General features: G+C 53.5%; 1 protein-coding gene across 2 annotated transcripts in view; it reads left to right on the top strand.

Annotated features, from left to right (window-relative positions):
• Window positions 1–16,746, top strand: part of RASA3 (RAS p21 protein activator 3) — a 120,490-nt gene that overhangs the window by 73,978 nt on the left and 29,766 nt on the right. For both annotated transcript variants that reach the window (XM_047082132.1, XM_047082134.1), the window contains exons 5-7: window positions 3,837–3,913; window positions 14,224–14,304; window positions 14,819–14,891. In XM_047082132.1, the coding sequence (XP_046938088.1) occupies window positions 3,837–3,913; window positions 14,224–14,304; window positions 14,819–14,891 (231 nt within the window). The remainder of the gene's footprint in view (window positions 1–3,836; window positions 3,914–14,223; window positions 14,305–14,818; window positions 14,892–16,746) is intronic.

The following is a 16,746-nucleotide window of genomic DNA, read 5'->3' as shown; positions in this document are numbered from 1 at the left end:
GACCAGGGGCCCTCCTGTGCGCTGACTCCGGGCCCGGCCTCCAGGCGTGCGGACCGGGGCTTGACCGGGAGGGTGCAGTCTGTTGCTGTCATCGCAGCCCGTGGTCGAGGCCCTCTCTCCAGGCCAGGGATCTGATGCTTTCCTGAGAAAAATGTGTGGGAACCACTGTGATTTTCTTTCTTAGGTGATAAACTTTTTCAATTTTATGTTCACAGAAAACTGACCAGAAAGTAGAAGGGACTCCCGTGTCCTTGCCCCACTAGTCCTCTATTATTAGTATCCTTGTGGCGCATTAGCTGCCTCCAGGAGCTAGAGTGTAACAATACGAGAGATTCTTATCCTCCGTTCACAGAGGGTCATTCTTTGTCCTGAGTTCCACTGGTGTGACAAAGGTGCCCCCGGAGCCGCCAGTTCAGAACCCACAGGATGGCTTCGCGGCAGCACCAGTGATGGCCCCTCTTTCATTCTGTTATTAGTAATTTGTGTTTTCTATTTTCTTAGCCTATCTAGGGGTTTTTATTGATCGTTAAAAAACAAACAAACAAACAAAAACAGCTTTTGGTTGTTGATTTTTTTCTATTGATTTTCTGTTTTCAGTTTTGTTGATTTCTGCTCTTGCTCTTCTCTTTCCAGTTTCCTTAGATTATTGAGGTTAGATCTTTTGTCTGGAATGTGTGCGGTCACTGCTATAAATTTCCCAGCAAGCACTGCTTTCACTGTATCCCACACATTGTGATAAGTTTTATTTTCATTTTCACTTATGAAAAGAAATAAAATCAAATATCTCTCAGTTGCTCTTGAGACTTTTTCTTTGGTCTGTTATTTGGAAGTATGCTGTTCAATCTTCAAATATTTGGGGATTTTTAAGCTGTCTTTCTGATAGTGATTTGTATTTCAAGTTCCGATCCAAGAGCAGACATTGTGTGATTTATGGCCCAGGACTGGCAGCGCTGGTGGGTCCTGATGTGGATGGGTCCCTCTCTGCAGCTGGACAGGGTGTTTATGGGCAGCGGCTGGGCCGCAGGTCCGGGTGTTCATCTCCCAGTTGCTTTTTAAACTTCTTACTATCACCATTCACGTTGAATAAAAATGGGAAAAGCTATGCAGTCAGCATTTTGTAACGCGCTGCTCCAAGGCTTTTCTCCTCACGGATGCAGGGCCCTTGGGCGGAGTCCTCAGGGGGCCTGCCCAGCTGGGCCCCACCTCCTGCCCTTGGCTCAGCACGTGGGGCCTGTGACTAGGCCTCTAAGCGGGGAGCCTCTGCTGAGATCAAAACAAGCCCAGGGTCAGATTCTTCGAGGGCGGGGTGGCGTTTAGTGGGTGTCAAATGCTGTGCAGAGGCGAGCTGGAGAACCCACACTTCCTGTCTGTCCGGGGGGGTGGAGGGTGTGGCGCCCCCGTGCCCCTGCGTGTAGGTGTTTGTGGCCGGGTTGTTTGTGAGGGCGGTGGTGTGTCACCCACAGGGCACGGGGCACGCCCTTAACCTGTGTCTGGCTTCGGATGTGAACTTCTGAACTGCAGATTTATTGTGTTAACTTTGGGAGGAGGGGGGAGGAGTCCTTTCAGTGATGTTCTGAGTTTGTACTGTTTTGTGTAACTTCGACCCTAGTCCTCTCCCTAGTCTCCCGAATATGGTGGCAGCATGCGTTAGCCAATAGCATCTACCCTCTCAGTGGGAAGGTGCTCCCCTCAGCATCTGCCCCCTTGCTGGGGAGGTGCTCCCCTCAAAATCTGCCCCCTCGCTGGGGAGGTGTTCCTCTCAGCGTCTGCCCCCCTCGGTGCGGAGGTGCACCCCCTGGAGAGGAAGCTCAGCAGCGGAGCAGCGGGGCCCGCCGTGTGGATGTGCGGGTCCTCTTCTGGGACATACCGGAAATGGGGCTGTGGGTCGTCGTTGGTGGGGTTGTCTCAGCCCGGACACGTTCCCACTTGTCAGAAGCCTCTCAGAAGTAGTGACGTGATCCCCGAACGGCTGTGGCGACTTTAAGGTTTCGCGGCTGGGAATGCAGGTTGCGGGCGTCAACCGGGAGCAGCCTGTTAGGGGTACATCCTTCCTCTGCTCGCTCAGGTGGAGCATTTGCTGAGTGGTTGGGTTTGAAGGGTGGCGAGGGGGGCGTGGGCGACGAGGGGGGGCGAGGGGGGCGTGGGCGGCGTGCGGGGCGAGGGGGCGTGGATGATGTGCGCGACGAGGGGATCAGGGATGGTGTGCGGGGGAGGGGGACGTGCGCGACGAAGGGGCGTGGGCGACGAGGGGGAGTGGGCGGCCTGCGCCTCGCACCCTCACCTTGGCAGATAGCAGCGCCTGCCTCAGGGCGCCGGCGGGGAGCCTGGAGCCTGACCCGGCTCCGCGCAAGGGAGCTGCAGGATGCGGCCCGCCAGGGTCACTGCTGGCAGCGTGGGCGTGTGTTTGCCGCACCTGCAGAGCCGGCGGCACCGAGGCCCACTCCTCCCAGGCTGGGTGGATGGGGTGGTGTGCGCCCTGGAGCCTGCTGTGTGCACGCTTGTCATGGGAGGGGCGCTCTGGGCCAGAAGCTCCCAGGGCTTTGGGAAGGGCCCATTGACCCCTTGGGAAGCGCGGTGCTCAGGAGGTATTCCTGGAGTTATGTGCGTGGCCAGAGCCCGTCAGCGCCTCTGCAGATACGGGGTCAGTGCCCTGGACACCGGATGTTGCCCAGGGTCACGCAGGTGTGATGCTGCTCTGGACCCATCATCCATCACTTCCCCTTCCTGAGACCATTTGTCCTGCAGGTGAGGGAAGGGCCAGAAAGGGCAGTGCCTGGGGCACATCAGGGGCACGTCAGGTCTCCCGTGTCAGTGTCGTGGGTGAGCCAGAGGACCCGGGAGGCTGGCCTCCACGCCTCTGGGCAAGCAGGGCCCTGTGCAGGTGTCTCCGCAGCTGCAGGAGAACCCAGGAGGCCACTAGGGGCGCTGCTGAGCAGTCCTGCCCATGCTTTCCTCCCGTCCATCCATCCATCAGTCTGTCAGTCTGGGGCCCTGGATTCTTCTAGCACAAGGCAGCCTTCAGAGGGCCCTCCCCAAGTTGCAGAGTCTAGAAGTTTCAGTCAGAGGGACCTTGGAGATTATCCAGCTCAGCCTCCTTTTCTAATTAAAAAGAGCGTTAATTTTAACATTGTGTGTACTCCTAGAAATATGTCAGTGTGTCACACCTGCTACTGTTGCATGTTTCTTAGGAACAGCCTCCTCTCTTCTTCGCAGTCCCCTCTCCTCTTCCCTCTCCTGACCCCTGACCCCTGATGATAACCTGGTTGGGTCCTCCAGCTGGGCCGACGTTGGCAGAGACGTAGATGCAGGCAGAAACACAGCACTGGTCTTGCTCTCAAAATTCCAGCCACCTCTGCTCCCCTGTCCTTCAGAAGCATCCATGGGCATTAACTTCCTGCCTGGGGCACAGGACTGAGATCCCCTGGCCTGGTGTCCAGGCCACACACACACAGACACACATACACATGTACTGAGGCGACGGGGCAGGTGTCTGATGCAGGCACCTGTTGTATGAAGGGACGCAGATAAAAGCAAGCAAACATGTTGGGGAGGCTGCTTTCTCTGGCACCTGTTCCTTGTGCCTTTTGACTTCTTTCTTCTGAAACAGCGGTCTGCTGTCCTTAAAGCTGGGAGTGCAATGTGCCTGTTGGGCTGGACCCTTTAACTCGGGGGTAGCCGTGCCTCATCTGGAGCCCTGGGATCTGAGTGGGGTGGGGGCAGCGCTGTGGATGCTGCATGCGGTCAGACACAGCTTCACATTTATGAGCAGAGACTCTGGGGAGCTCTCCCCTACGCGTGGCCAGCGCCTCGTGACCCTCTGTCCTTATGCCTTTCAGGGCAAGGTCCACCTGGAGCTGAGGCTGAGTGAGGTCATCACCGACACGGGCGTCGTCTGCCACAAGCTGGCCACGCGGTAAGACATGGACACCTGGTCTTCGCGAAGTAGTAACTCTGACCCAGGACGGGTCCTTGTTTTTCAAACAAATGAGTCAGAAATCCCAAAATCGGTGATTCCCCACAATGACAGTGTTTTTAGAGGTTCTGGCACATTGTTCTTAAAATCCTCAGTAAAGCAAATGCTAGAGGTAAAGAATTTGGCTTTTGTCAATAGCCATACTTACTCAGGGGGACATTTAGGCAAAGAGGGTGCTGTCTCACCCAGGGCGATACAGGTGAGGAAACAGTGCAGAGGTGTGTCCGAGGCCTGTCGGCAGAGCTAGGGCCTGAACTCAGACCTTGCACTCCGAATCCAGGGCTCCATCTACCCTGCAACGCTTGGTGAGTGTGAATGTCTGTGCACGTGTCTAAGCGGGTGAGGCTCTTGACATTTAGGGTCACGGATCCCATAGAGGAGGGGGCTGAGGACTCTTGGGAGATGCCCGGACACACGCACAAGCTCGCATTGTGTGCAGGGTCCTTGCCCTGTTACCCCAGTGAGACCTCGGGGCACACACACCCTGGCCAAGACCATGTTCTCTCACTGCCTGCCCCATGGGCCCCACATTTGTTTTTACCGACGACACCTGCAGTAGTTGGGGGTCCCGTGGGAGGGCGTCAGAGTGCCATCTGGCCCATCTGTCTGTGGCTGGCATGTTTGGAGCCTCGGGTATGTCCTGAGTGAAGGGCGGTGGGGAGGGAGTCTCGGAAGAGGAAGTGAAGAGTGAAGGTTCACAGAAACCAGGAGAGAGACCAGACGTTCCCGCGTGCTTCATCTTAGGAGAAGACAGTTTCCTGAATTCATTTCTTACCCATCTCTGGCAAAAAGGGCTTCAGTGAGATCGGGCGAGTTCCACTTTAGGATTGTGCTCCCTGTGTCCCTGCATAGGGCCCAGGGTGGGGGCTCGAGGAGGATCCCACATCATCTGCCACCCTGGGGGGCCCTGGCCTGCTTCCCACAGCATCGTTGGAACCTGTCATCTGGTCACTTCTGGCTGCAGGGGGCACGCATGGGAATGTGTGTAGGACGTGCACAGGACTTGGTGTGGGACATGGGGAGGACACCGTGAGCTTTGTCCTTCGCTGCTTCTGTGCTCCTGTTCTTGAAGTAGTTGCTGTGCTCTCAGACCCTGTAGCAGGGAGAGAGAGTTGCCTGTTTCCTTGTTTATTGGTAGGCTTATCTCACCGTGTTCCAAAACAACTTAAGGCTGTTCAGAAAGAGCCTTACGTAGGATAAGAAGTGCGCTTTAGAGGTTGGGAGACAGAATGGACCAGGCTGGGCAGAGCACTGAGTCAGGAGGGTGAACATGGGAGACATGGGCCAGGATTCCTGTTCTGACAGCCATCCCGTCCAGCCTCATGTCTAGGTGAGGGAGGGTGGAAGTAAGCTGTTTCTCTGGGGAGGGCACAGAGCCGTGGTCCTGTCCAAGGAGAGGTTGGGGGAGTGGGCCTGATCAGATGACAGGTGTGGTGCCCAGAGCAGGAGACCGAGCGATACTTCACAACTACCCACCCTGCCATCCCCACTGGTCCCCACCCACCCCCAGAGTTCCTGCCATCCATGTTGTCCCTGCCAACCAACCGCGGGAGCTCCCCAGACACTGCCTTCTGGAAGTCTCCTTGGTTAGAGCACCAGGGGTTTGCCTGGTTCCTGCATCTTTGTGGTGGGATCCTACCGCTTCTTCCTAGTATACACTAGTACGCACACTAGCATACATGCTAGCACACGTGAGTACACACTGATAGATGTACTAGTGTATACTCTACATATACTAGCGCAGCAGCGCATCTACTACACATGCTGGTACATGCTAGCCTATACAACTTCCCACACCGGCACACATGCTAGCACACGCTGCCATTGCTAGCACACACAAACACACACTAGTACACATGTTAGGATACACTGGCGCACGCTAGCATGCTCATTAGCGCACAGTAGCATGTACACTGGTACACCTGCTAGTACACATGAGCACACACACTCGTCTACATGCTGGCGCATATACACCCTATACATATATGTACAAAGCAGCACACCCACCGGCACATACTGCCACACGCTAGTACACTTTGTTCAGAGTTCCAGGGCACAAGGGTCCCCCATAGGGGTGCAATGAGGGAGAAAGAGGCTGGGGGTGCCACAGAGTCCCACAGGGGCACATATCCTCCAATCACATGAGTCAGAGGTGTCTGAGGGACCAGTGACTTTTCTTTCTTCACTTTGCCTTGCACTGTAGATTTTTCTTTCACTAAGAAATATCCTTTACATACCATAAAATTCAGCATTGTAAAATGCACACTCGGTTGTGCAACCATCACCACTAACCACTGCCTAGTTCCAGCACATCTCATCACCACAAGAAAGAAATCCCGTCCCCAGGGGCAGCTGTAACCCATACTCTCCAGCCCTTGGCAACCACTGACCTGCTTCCTGCCTATGGATTTGCTTATCCCGGATGTCTCACATAAACGGAGTCACATAACGTGTGGTTCTCTGGGACTGTCTTCTCTCACTGAGCATGATGTCGGCAAGTTTCACTCACGCAGTAGCAGGCATCATGGCTTCAATTATGTTAGGGCTGAGTAATGTTCACTGTGTGGGTACACCGCATTTTCTTATCATCGTCCATTTGTAGACATTTGGGTTGTTCCCACTTTGAGGCGATTGTGAATACTGCTGGGAACATTCTTGTATAAGCGTTTGTACAGACTTGTTCTCATTTATCTTGGGTATGTAACCTAGGAGTAGAATCAGTGCATTATATCTTAACTCTGCTTAACTCTTTGAAGAAATGCCCGACTGTTTTGTCACAGTGGTCGCCGCATTTACACGGCCAACTGTGTGCGACTGCTCCGGTCCCCCCCCATGCCTGCCAACCCACGTGATTCTCCATGTTTGTTTTTGCAGGCTCCTGATGGGTGTGAAGCGGCGTTGACTTACGTTTCCCTAAATGACACTGACCATCCTTTCTCGTCCTTGTTGGCCAGCTCTGTTTCTTCTCTGAAGAAATGTCTGTGCAAGTCCTTTGCTGATTTTTTTCGTTGGGTTATTAGTGTTTTGTTGTTAAGATGTAAGATTTTTTCGTATATTCTGGATGCTAGGCTTTTGTCAAATATATAACTTGAAAACATTTTTTGTCATTCTGTTGTCTGCCTTCACTTTCTTGGTAATGTTCTTTGTGATACAAGACTTTTAAATCTCAATGAACTCTAAGTTATCTGTCGTTTCCTGTGTTTTAGGTCCAGATCTAAGAAATCATTTCCTAATCCAATCTAACATTTGTATGGTTTGGGCTCTCAGCTTCAGGTCCTCACCACGTTTGGAAGTAATTGTTGTACGTGGTGTTAGAAAGGTGCCAGCATTGATTCCTTTGCTTTTGAATATCCAATTGTCTTGGCATCATTCTTTCCATGTGAATTATCTTGGCATTTTTGTTGAAAACCACTGGGCTATGAATGGATGAATGTATTAGTTCAATAGAATAGTTCAGAACCTATCCCGTTGACCTGCATGCCTGTCCCTATGCTGGTACCACCCAGTCTTGGCAACTTTCGATTTGTGGTACATTTTGAAGTCAAGAAGCGTGAGTCTCCATCTTGGTCCTTTTTTTTTTTTTTTTTTTTTTTGTGACTTGCTATCCTGAGCTCTTTTCATTTCCATGTGATTTTTAGGGTCACCATGTTAATTTCCACAAAAATAGCAGCTGACATTTTGATCGTGATTGTATTGAATCTGTCAGTTTGGGGAATTAGCAATACTAAACCTTCCAACCCCTGAAACACTGCCTTCCCATTTGGTTAGCTCCTCTATAATGTTTTTTAAAAATGGTTTTGTTTCTCTAAGGTCATTAGAAATGTCCCCTCTTTCATTAATAATTTTAGTAATATGAGTCTTCTCTTTTTCTCAGTCAGCCTAGCTAAAGATTTGTCAAGTTTGTGGATCTTTACAAAGGCCTCGCTTTTGGTTTTACTGATTTTTCTACTTCATTATCTCTGCTATGGTCTTTACTATTTCCTTCTTTCTGCCTTTGTGGGTTTTTTGCTTTTCTTATTTCTTACGGTAGAAGTTAGGATGATCGATTTGTGATCCTTTTTTCTTTTTTAACATGGGCGTCATGGCCACTAGGTCTCCTCTGACATTGTAGCCATTTTGTATTTTATCACTTTCTCCCTTAGAGCTAAGTGTGTTCTGTGCACCTGGGACTTTCCACTAACAGCCCTGATTTGGGATGGAACAGGAGACAATGGACACTCTATCAAGTGTAAAAGCCTCAGGACCCCAAATCCTGGTGTCCAAAGACAGCAGAATCTCCCCTGGCCATGTAACTCTGACTTTCTCTGCTATCACCTCCTGTGTAAGATTGGAATAATGGCATCTATGCCGGCATCTGTGCAGGAGCACACGTGGTTATTTGTGTGTGTTCTCCCCTTGTGCCCTGGCATCTCAAAGGTTGGCAAGGGCTTGGGCCAACCTCACAGTGTGTTCTGGGCTCTGGAGAAAGTAAGAGCTGGGACGATGGGCCGTTGAAGTCAGTTGGGCAGAAGCAGATTCATTCTAATACGCTTCTCTCTTTGCCTGAGAATCACCTCAGGCCCTCCCTCCTGCCTAGCAACACCATCACCGTGACTTATCCCCACTTTCCTCTCTAGAACGTGATGGGGATGTGTTCTCAGCCTTCCTGACACATGTCATTCCCTTACTGCAGGGGTGTTACTTTCCTAGGGCTGCTGAGGCCAAACACCACAATCTTAAGTGGCTTAACTCAACAGAACTTTATTCTATCCCAGTTCTGGAAGCCAGATCCGCAATCTGGACACTCCAGGGGACGGTCCCTTCCCCCAACCCCTTCTGCAGCTTCCCGGGCTGCAGGCAGTCCCTTCCCTCTCTCCTCCCCCTTCACGTGACCCTCTCCACTGTGTCTGTGAAGCTTCCCTCCTGTAGGGACACTAGTGATCGAGTTTAGGGCCCACCCTGAACCCAGGATAATCTCATCATCTCAAGATCCTTAGCTGGATTACATCTGCAAAGACCTTTTTCCAAATAAGGTCACATCTCTTTGGGGGCCACCACCCAGCACACCACAGCCAGTAATTCCTACTGGGGCTGGCAGTCCACCCACCCAGAGGCTGCAGGACCTGCACTGTGAGGTCCTTCCCCACTCCCGTTACCTCTCACCTGGCCTAGGTGGTCTTTCATGGGGTGCCTGGGGGTGTTCTGGCCAGGTTGAGTTCTCTCTCCAGGTCTTCCCTCTCCCTGCTTCCAGTGTATCCCTCTTTGCTGCTGGGCACACCCTTCCCCGTCGGGAGCACCCCTCCCCACCAGCCGGGAGCACTGTTCTCCACTGGGCGAACCTTCCCCGCAAGCTGGGAGCACCCTTCCCTGCCAGCTGGGAGCATCCTTCCCCGCCAGCCGAGAGCACCCCTCCCCACTGGGAGCACCCTTTCCCACCAGCTGGGAGCACTCTTCCCTGGAGCCGGGAGCACTTTTCCCCACCAGCTAGGAGCACCCTTCCCCGCCAGCCAAGAGCACTCTTCCCCACTGGGAGAACCCTTCCCCGCAATCCGGGAGCACCCTTCCCCACCAGCTGGGAGCACCCTTCCCTGCTAGCTGAGAGCACCCTTCCCCACTGGGAGAACCCTTCCCTGCTAGCTGAGAGCACCCTTCCCCACTGGGAGAACCCTTCCCTGCCAGCCGAGAGCACCCTTCCTGCGAGCTGGGAGCACCCCTCCCCACTGGGAGCACCCTTCCCTGCCAGCCGGGAGTACCCTTCTCTGCTGGGAGCACCCTCCCTGCCAGGCTGAAGAGCAAGGTGAGGCTGCCTTCCCTCCAAAACCACAGGTTGTTCCGTGAGTGCTTTCAGTGCTTTCCTGAGGGTGTCCATTACCCGTGTACACCCTGGAGGCTTTGGGAGTCTGGAGGCTCATGGCCCTCACCTGTCCTGCGTCCTGCTGGTAGTGGGTGTTATCTGTGGGCTTTCCCATCACCTCTCCCTGACCTGCCTGGGTGGTGCCGTCAGTACCCAGGCTTCGTGTGGTCGTGTGGACGGAACACCTGCTGGACTTGCTCACGGAAACCTCCCTGTTCCTTCCACACGTGGCTTTTCCTGATTGTAACCCCTCTTTTTTGTCCTGTTCACTTGTATGTCCAAGTCTGCTGGCCTGGACGCCTGACGAGGCCCACGTGGTTTGGTGAGCCACCACCTTCACGTTCTCGTCTGTATGTGGATGCGGCATCTGCCAATCCCCATGTCACACAGATGCCTGTGCATGATCTCAGGCTTGGACTCTAGGGCCTCATCTCATGCTTTATTTTCATCCCCAACAAAGATTAATGTACCTTTTTATCACTCACTCAAAAATATTTCATGAACCCCTGCTGCAGGCTGAGGGCTGTTCCCGGCCTCCCGGGGTCTGCGTTCTGGCTGCATGTCAACATGTGAGGGCATTGGCATGTCACTGCACTGGAGACAAGTGTTGGAAAAGCTGGCAGGTGTGAGCCGGCCTGTTGAGCATGGAGGCAGGGTTCTGAAGCCATTTGTGCAGTGAATTAAGTAGTCGATGTGTGTGATCTGCAAGTATCCGTGAGACTGCTGAGGTCTACTCCAGGGCCAGTGGACATGATATTGTGCATCGGGGGCGATTGCTCGTGGACATTTCTGTGGACAATGTACCGCTTCCTTTAGAACAGGGGTGCGTGTGGGCAATGTGCAGCGGCCGTGTGTGCCAGAAGATGAGTGGGAGAGAAGACACGTGTGCACTAGCACTCGGCTCTGCTGGCGCTGCACGAGACCTCTGCTCGCCCCTTTCCACAGCCCTCCCTCTCTTGTCCCTGCAGAGCATTCTTTCTCTTGCTGTCCCGTGGTCACCTGCTTTGTCTGAAAGCAAGGGTTCCGCACTTTCCCGCCTTCACGCTCCAGCGCCTCCCAAGCTGACGAGAGTCCTTCTGGCAGCAGCACGTGCTGACCGGCCAGGGCCCTGCTCATGTGGCCAGACTGCAGGGCTGATGGCCAGGGGAGCGGGCACAGGCCGCAGGCAGCCCCACCCCGAGGTGCGCCCCGGTGGGGAATTCCAACAGCACCTCAAATCTAGCAGAGATCTTGCTTTCTGTTATTAGGAAATTACAAAAAGAAAAAAGTAGCCAACAGGCTATTGATATGTGGCTCTTTCTGGAGGCAGGAAGCCTTTCAAGCTGAAGTGTGAGGGCAGAAGGCTGAGCAGGTGGCAGGCTGGTGGCCCGGTGACACCTTGTCACTGCACGGCCAGCGTGTCTCCAGCTCTCTCGTGCCTGCACACTGCCCAGTTCAGCATTTCCTCCTTGTGGGCGGGCAGCGGAGGCCCCAGCATGTGTCCACATGGAGGGAAGGGAGAAATTGAAATGAGTTTGAAGCTGCAGGCTGTCACTCCAGCTAAGAGGCATAACCATGCGTTAATGGTCAGTTTGAAGATAAAATCCTATAAATGTTAAAATACACACAAAATATTGTACTTGGGGTGTGTTAGATTCCGGCTCAGTTGACTGTTTGGGTCACTGTATGTTTCACAGTGTCTTTTCCAGGACCTGGGAATACCCAAGGTAGTAAATATTTCACCCCTTTCCATTATTTATCTAGAACTTTCCGAAGCATTTGTTGAAGTTGTTTCAAAGAGAATGGGCCTGGAGACACACACTGTGTGTGAAGTAAAATGAACCTCGGCTTCGTGTGCCTCGGATGGTCTGCGAGAGCCCCCTGCCAGCTTGTGTGCGGGGCTGTAGCCGCAGGAAGCTGTCTGCAGGCGAGCACAGGGAGGCTGGCGTCCTTATTGTGGTTCCCACTTGCGGCATGCGGGATGGGAAGGTGTTGATTCTTTCCTACGAGGTGTCTTTGTGTGACTGCAGTTAGCATCCAACCCTCGTTTTGAGTTAGAGAATAGAGTGTTTCTCAGACTGGTCTCTTGGAGAAGGAAAGACAGCAACGTTCACTGCCCTAGGGTGGCCGCTGCCCACATCTGGTGGCACTTCCCTAGGATGTAGATGTGAGAAAACTTGCTTTCAGTGTGATGCTTAGCGATGCTGTCTAGTCCATGGCCATGAAAACCCATTATCTCTGAGGCTGCAAACTCAGGCATACTTGCCATGTAAACCTTCTTGATAACAAGTGAATGTAATAAAAACGTGTTTGCATTAAATGAGTCGTTTGCTCGGGGAGAGAGCTCGGGTCTCCCCGCACACATCCTGAGCAAGCTGCCTCCCCAGCATCTCACAGTGCTGCTCCCTGGGGGCCTCCCGGCCTCTGACAGGTGACCGCGACCCAAGGCCACCACTTCTTACCGCGACCCAAGGCCACCTGCTCTCCGAGACCTCCAACCACCTGAGAGGTTGACCCCGACTTGTACTTCTCTGCCCTTGTCTCCAGTTTATTTCTTCCCTTGCATGACCACACGTGACAGTTGCATGTCACGTGTTTATCGTCTTGTATTTGCTGCCGAGCTGGCTGAGCATACCGAAGCTTCAGATGTGAACCTCTGACTTCCTCACAGCTGCTCGCCCATTTGGGGAGATGGGCCTGAGTGGAGAAGAGCTCAGCAAATATTTGATGTGTGATGACTCGATGGGCGAATAAATGTTTCTGGAATGATCAGTCAGTGAAGGGAGGAGGGAAACCAGAGACCAAGTCAGTAATCTGAGAGGGAACCCTGGAATGGTCCATAAAACAGGTAAAAGAGAGAGCTGAAAGACGAGGTACAGCTGATCGGAGTAACAGGGCAGTCTCTGAGGCTCAGCCCACCCAACGGGCTCCACGAGAAACGCGGTGGGAAGAAAGAAGAACTGTGTACAAAAGTGCCCTGGCCAGGACAGGCGTGGCACACGCTCCGGGCGCACAAGCACTATGAAGGAGAAACGAAGGAAATGAAACTTCTCACCCAGAAAGAAATACTCTATTAAGTGTTAGAGGCTAAAGCATTCCTGAGAGGAGCAGCTCAGATCGCTCAACATAGGAAGGAATGAGAAGCAGGTTGGTTTTTGGCTTCCCAGCACCAAAGAGAAACGAGCCCTGAGATGTCGCAGGGGAGATGGTGAAAGTCATGCCCCTCTGTGGGAGCAAGACTCCTGCTGCGAACTGGACCCTCCCCCACCACAGTCAACTAAAGAGCCGGACGCCGTACGGGTGGAACATTCTGGATGGTGGGCAGTCGGCAGTTCAGCTCTCTGACCCCAAGTAAGGGAAGCAGACAGGGAGGCCACAGTGGTCCTGGTTTTGTCCTGGAGCCGTGTGGGTGGCGAGGGGCAGGGGGAGTCCCAAGTGGAGCCTGGAGGCAGGTGGGGAGACAGACTGCAGTTGGGGGTCTGAGCCGCTATGGGTGTTTCTGGAGAGGAGGGGCCCCACGGCGCTCCACAGGCCTGTGTGAACCCATAGGGCGAGCGCCACGGGGTCGGGCAGAGCGTGGGGCTGTGGATCCAAGAGGCTCTTGCGGCCCTAGGAAGCACTGATTCTCTGCCAGTGGAGATCCTTGTTCCCACTCGGCACTCCGCACAGAGCCTGCTGGTGGGGCCAGCCTGTCCTGGTGCCTCTCCCGACAAAGCCTCAAACAAGAATGGCCATAATCAGTGTGCAGCAGGAGATCGCTAACTGCCAAGCAGCAGGAGGCCCAGCAGCCTTGTTCTCCAGGACGCGGCGCATCTGGACTCCAGCAGCCTGAGAGCCTAACATCCAGCACGTGCTCCAGCCTGCATGCCAGGAGCAGGACGGCATGCCCCACAGCCCGGAGAAGGGACAGTCCAGGGAAGCACACCCAGGGTGACAGAGACGGCAGAATTCGTGGAAAAGGTGCTCAGAACTTGTGCGGCTGGCCGTGTTCCAGAATGCAAAGAGAACCAGGAACCAGGGCCTGCAGGTGGGATCAGGCGTGAGGAGACCCTGACACCGTGGCAGCTTCTGCTGCCGAGAAGCGCATGTGGCACGGAGGTCCCCCACCTACAACGTGGACACGCAGTAGTGTCTACTGTGTCGGGTTACTGGGAAGGAAAGCTCTGGAAGGTGTCACTCATGGGAGTCACCAGGAGGGTGTCCTGAATGCGGCACCAGTGTCCCCTGCCCCCAGATGTTTCTGGATTGATAATCGGTGCACCCACCACCCACTACTCTTCGCTGGACGGGAGCTCCGGGCATCAGGACCACCACCCAGAACTCAGGACGCTCGGCCCTGGGCTGTTGAGGCTGCTGTCCTCTCAGACCTCAGGGTAGCCCTGAGAAGCTGCCTGCAGGCCCCCGGCTCCCGCCCCTGACACTGCCACTCTCTCCGCAGCATCCTCGAGTGCCAAGGCCTTCCCATCGTGAACGGGCAGTGTGACCCCTATGCCACCGTGGCCCTGGCAGGACCGTGCAGGCAAGTACTGTGTCTAGGCCTCTCCGGCGAGCTGTACTCCGGTGCGATGATGCTGAGGCCTCCTTGTTTTGGGAAGTGCAGGATGGGCCCTGTGGTGGAATATATTGTTCTGGCTTACTTTTCTTTCTTTTGTTGCCCTAAAACTGCTTTGTGAAGAAAGCCCTTAGCTTCTTCACACTGGGTATTCTTGGCTCAGTAAGGGTTCCTCGTCTGCAGGCTGTGGCTGGATGGGAGTCCTGCTTGGGAGGCAGAGGCATGGGCTGCCAACGTGCCATAAGGGTGGAGGTGCTGACATGGGAAGGTTGGGGAGGGGTGAGATCAGGAGGGAGAGGGAGAAGGGAGGTGTGTGGAGTTTTGGGACTGAGGAGGGAGGGGTCCGGCCCAGGTGCTTAGGGGGTGTTGGGAGGGTAACCAGGCAGAAATATTTACAAGAAAAGAGAGGCAGTAAGTTATGGGCGAGAGATTTGGCATCAGCAGCATTGGTTTTAACCTTCACCCTTCCTCCCCGGTTCAGATCAGAGGCAAAGAAGACGAAGGTGAAAAAGAAGACCAACAACCCGCAGTTTGATGAAGTGTTTTATTTTGAGGTTGGTGTTTCAGTGCCACAGACGTCACACTGAGACCCTGCGGGAGGAGGTGGATCTGACAGGCCTCAGGCAGGGTCACCTTCCTTCCACAGGTCCCGCAGCGACCTCGCGGCACACGACCCCTCCCTCCTTCCTGTGCTGCCTTCGGAGGAACTTTCCTCCCAGTTCTGATCTGAATGCTGACAAACTGATACTTTCCAAGTGATCAGGATTTGGTGGTTTTCTATTGTTTGGTTGGTTTGGTTTTTTTTTTTTTTTTTGCCTGCTTCACTAGTCTTTCCTGAGTTGTGGAGGGACGCTTGTTGACCAGAAATAGTGAGGGGGTTTGAAGCAAAAGAGGAAATGTTTTTGCTTTTTTTTTAATGTTTATTCATTTTTGAGAAAGAGAGAGAGACAGAGCATGAGTGGGGGAGGGGCAGAGACAGAGGGGACACAGAATCCGAAGCAGCTCCAGGCTCCCAGCTGTTGTCACAGAGCCCGGCGTGGGACTCAAACTCACGGACTGTGAGATTGTGACCTGAGCCAAAGTCTGAGGCTTAAGCGACCAAGCCTCCCAGGTGCCCCAAGGAAACATATGTGAACAAAGAGACCCCTTGGCTGCCTCAGAACTGTAAACCAGTGAAATTAGTGTGATGGAAGCTGTGAGGGCTGAGGACTGGGAACAGAGCAGGGAGCAAACGCAGATGCTTCAGTTTAAACGTGACCCGTAGGAAATACATTGAGGCTGATGTGCTCCCATCTGCAAAGGTCTCTTGCACATTTCCTACAGACCAGGTCCTGGGCGGCCAAGGTGGCATGAGGCCTCCACTCCTGTCTTCGTGAGCTTGCTTCCACGCAGAGAGCACACAAGTGGGTTCCTGCACTTGCTCAGTGCTGCTAAGTCAGTGGCTTTGGGGACCAGGAAGCAAACGACTGGTGAAATAGAGCAAGTCTTCACAGAGCAGGGACCCTTGAGTAGAGTCTGGAAGGTGCATCATGAGGCTGAAGGAAAGAGTGTATCGAGATGTAGAGTGGGGCTGGTGCAAGAAGGGGGAGTTTGGTAAATGACGCTGGACAGATGGGTTAGAACCAAGCAGCTCACGGGCAGAGAACCTGGACCTTTTCTGACTGGTGTCCAGAAAGCCCATGGGTTTCTGAAACGGAGGAGCCAGGCTTCTTGGGGCAGCTGTGAGAAGGGGTATGGGGGTCAGAGTGCTGAAGGCAAAGCACCATTTTCTGTCCCAGAAGGACATTCTTGTTTCATAGCCGCGTGAAGAAAATGGTTTTTAAGAGACTCAAGATCAGGCAGGAAGCTGATGTTGTCAACCTGATTTCAAGGGGGATCCATGCCAGGGCTCCAGAGACAGGGAGGGATCTGGAACAGAGAATAAGGAACAGTTTTTAATATGAAAGCATTAAAAGCAGCCAGACCCTTCGATATCTAGGCTGCCTAGAATAGTTAGATGAGCACTTTCCAAACTTGTTTTAATATAACACACGGTAAAGCCATAGGCTTTTGCTGCAGCCTGCATCACCCAGAGAGTTACGTCCACTTCTGTGGGCTTGTTTTCTATTTCATATACCCATATTTCACTCATTAATGTGGGCCTCATTTCCCTAGAGTAATTCAGTAAGCCCCAAGTACAGGTGAGCACAGGGGTAGGCCTACATCCTACAGGATCCCAGGGCAGGCCTAGATGTAGGCTCTCAGGCTGCACCTGCCTCTCCCATGGCCTCAGACCACAGGACCTTGGAGCATGCTTCTGGCTGGACTTTATGGTCTTAGACTCAAAGGGCCAAGCCCTGCTTGACAAGTACACCCCGTGGCTGGTTCTCTGTGCATGCCTTCTGCTTCAGCTTGCAAACAGCCCCACAG

This window comes from Lynx rufus, unplaced genomic scaffold (assembly GCF_022079265.1).
Source record: "Lynx rufus isolate CCGP_SWC_20201006 ecotype Redwood Valley unplaced genomic scaffold, mLynRuf1.p SCAF_1, whole genome shotgun sequence".
Taxonomy (NCBI): domain Eukaryota; kingdom Metazoa; phylum Chordata; class Mammalia; order Carnivora; family Felidae; genus Lynx; species Lynx rufus.
The sequence above is the reverse complement of the archived record's forward strand: the minus strand, read 5'-3'. Positions and strand labels throughout refer to the sequence as shown.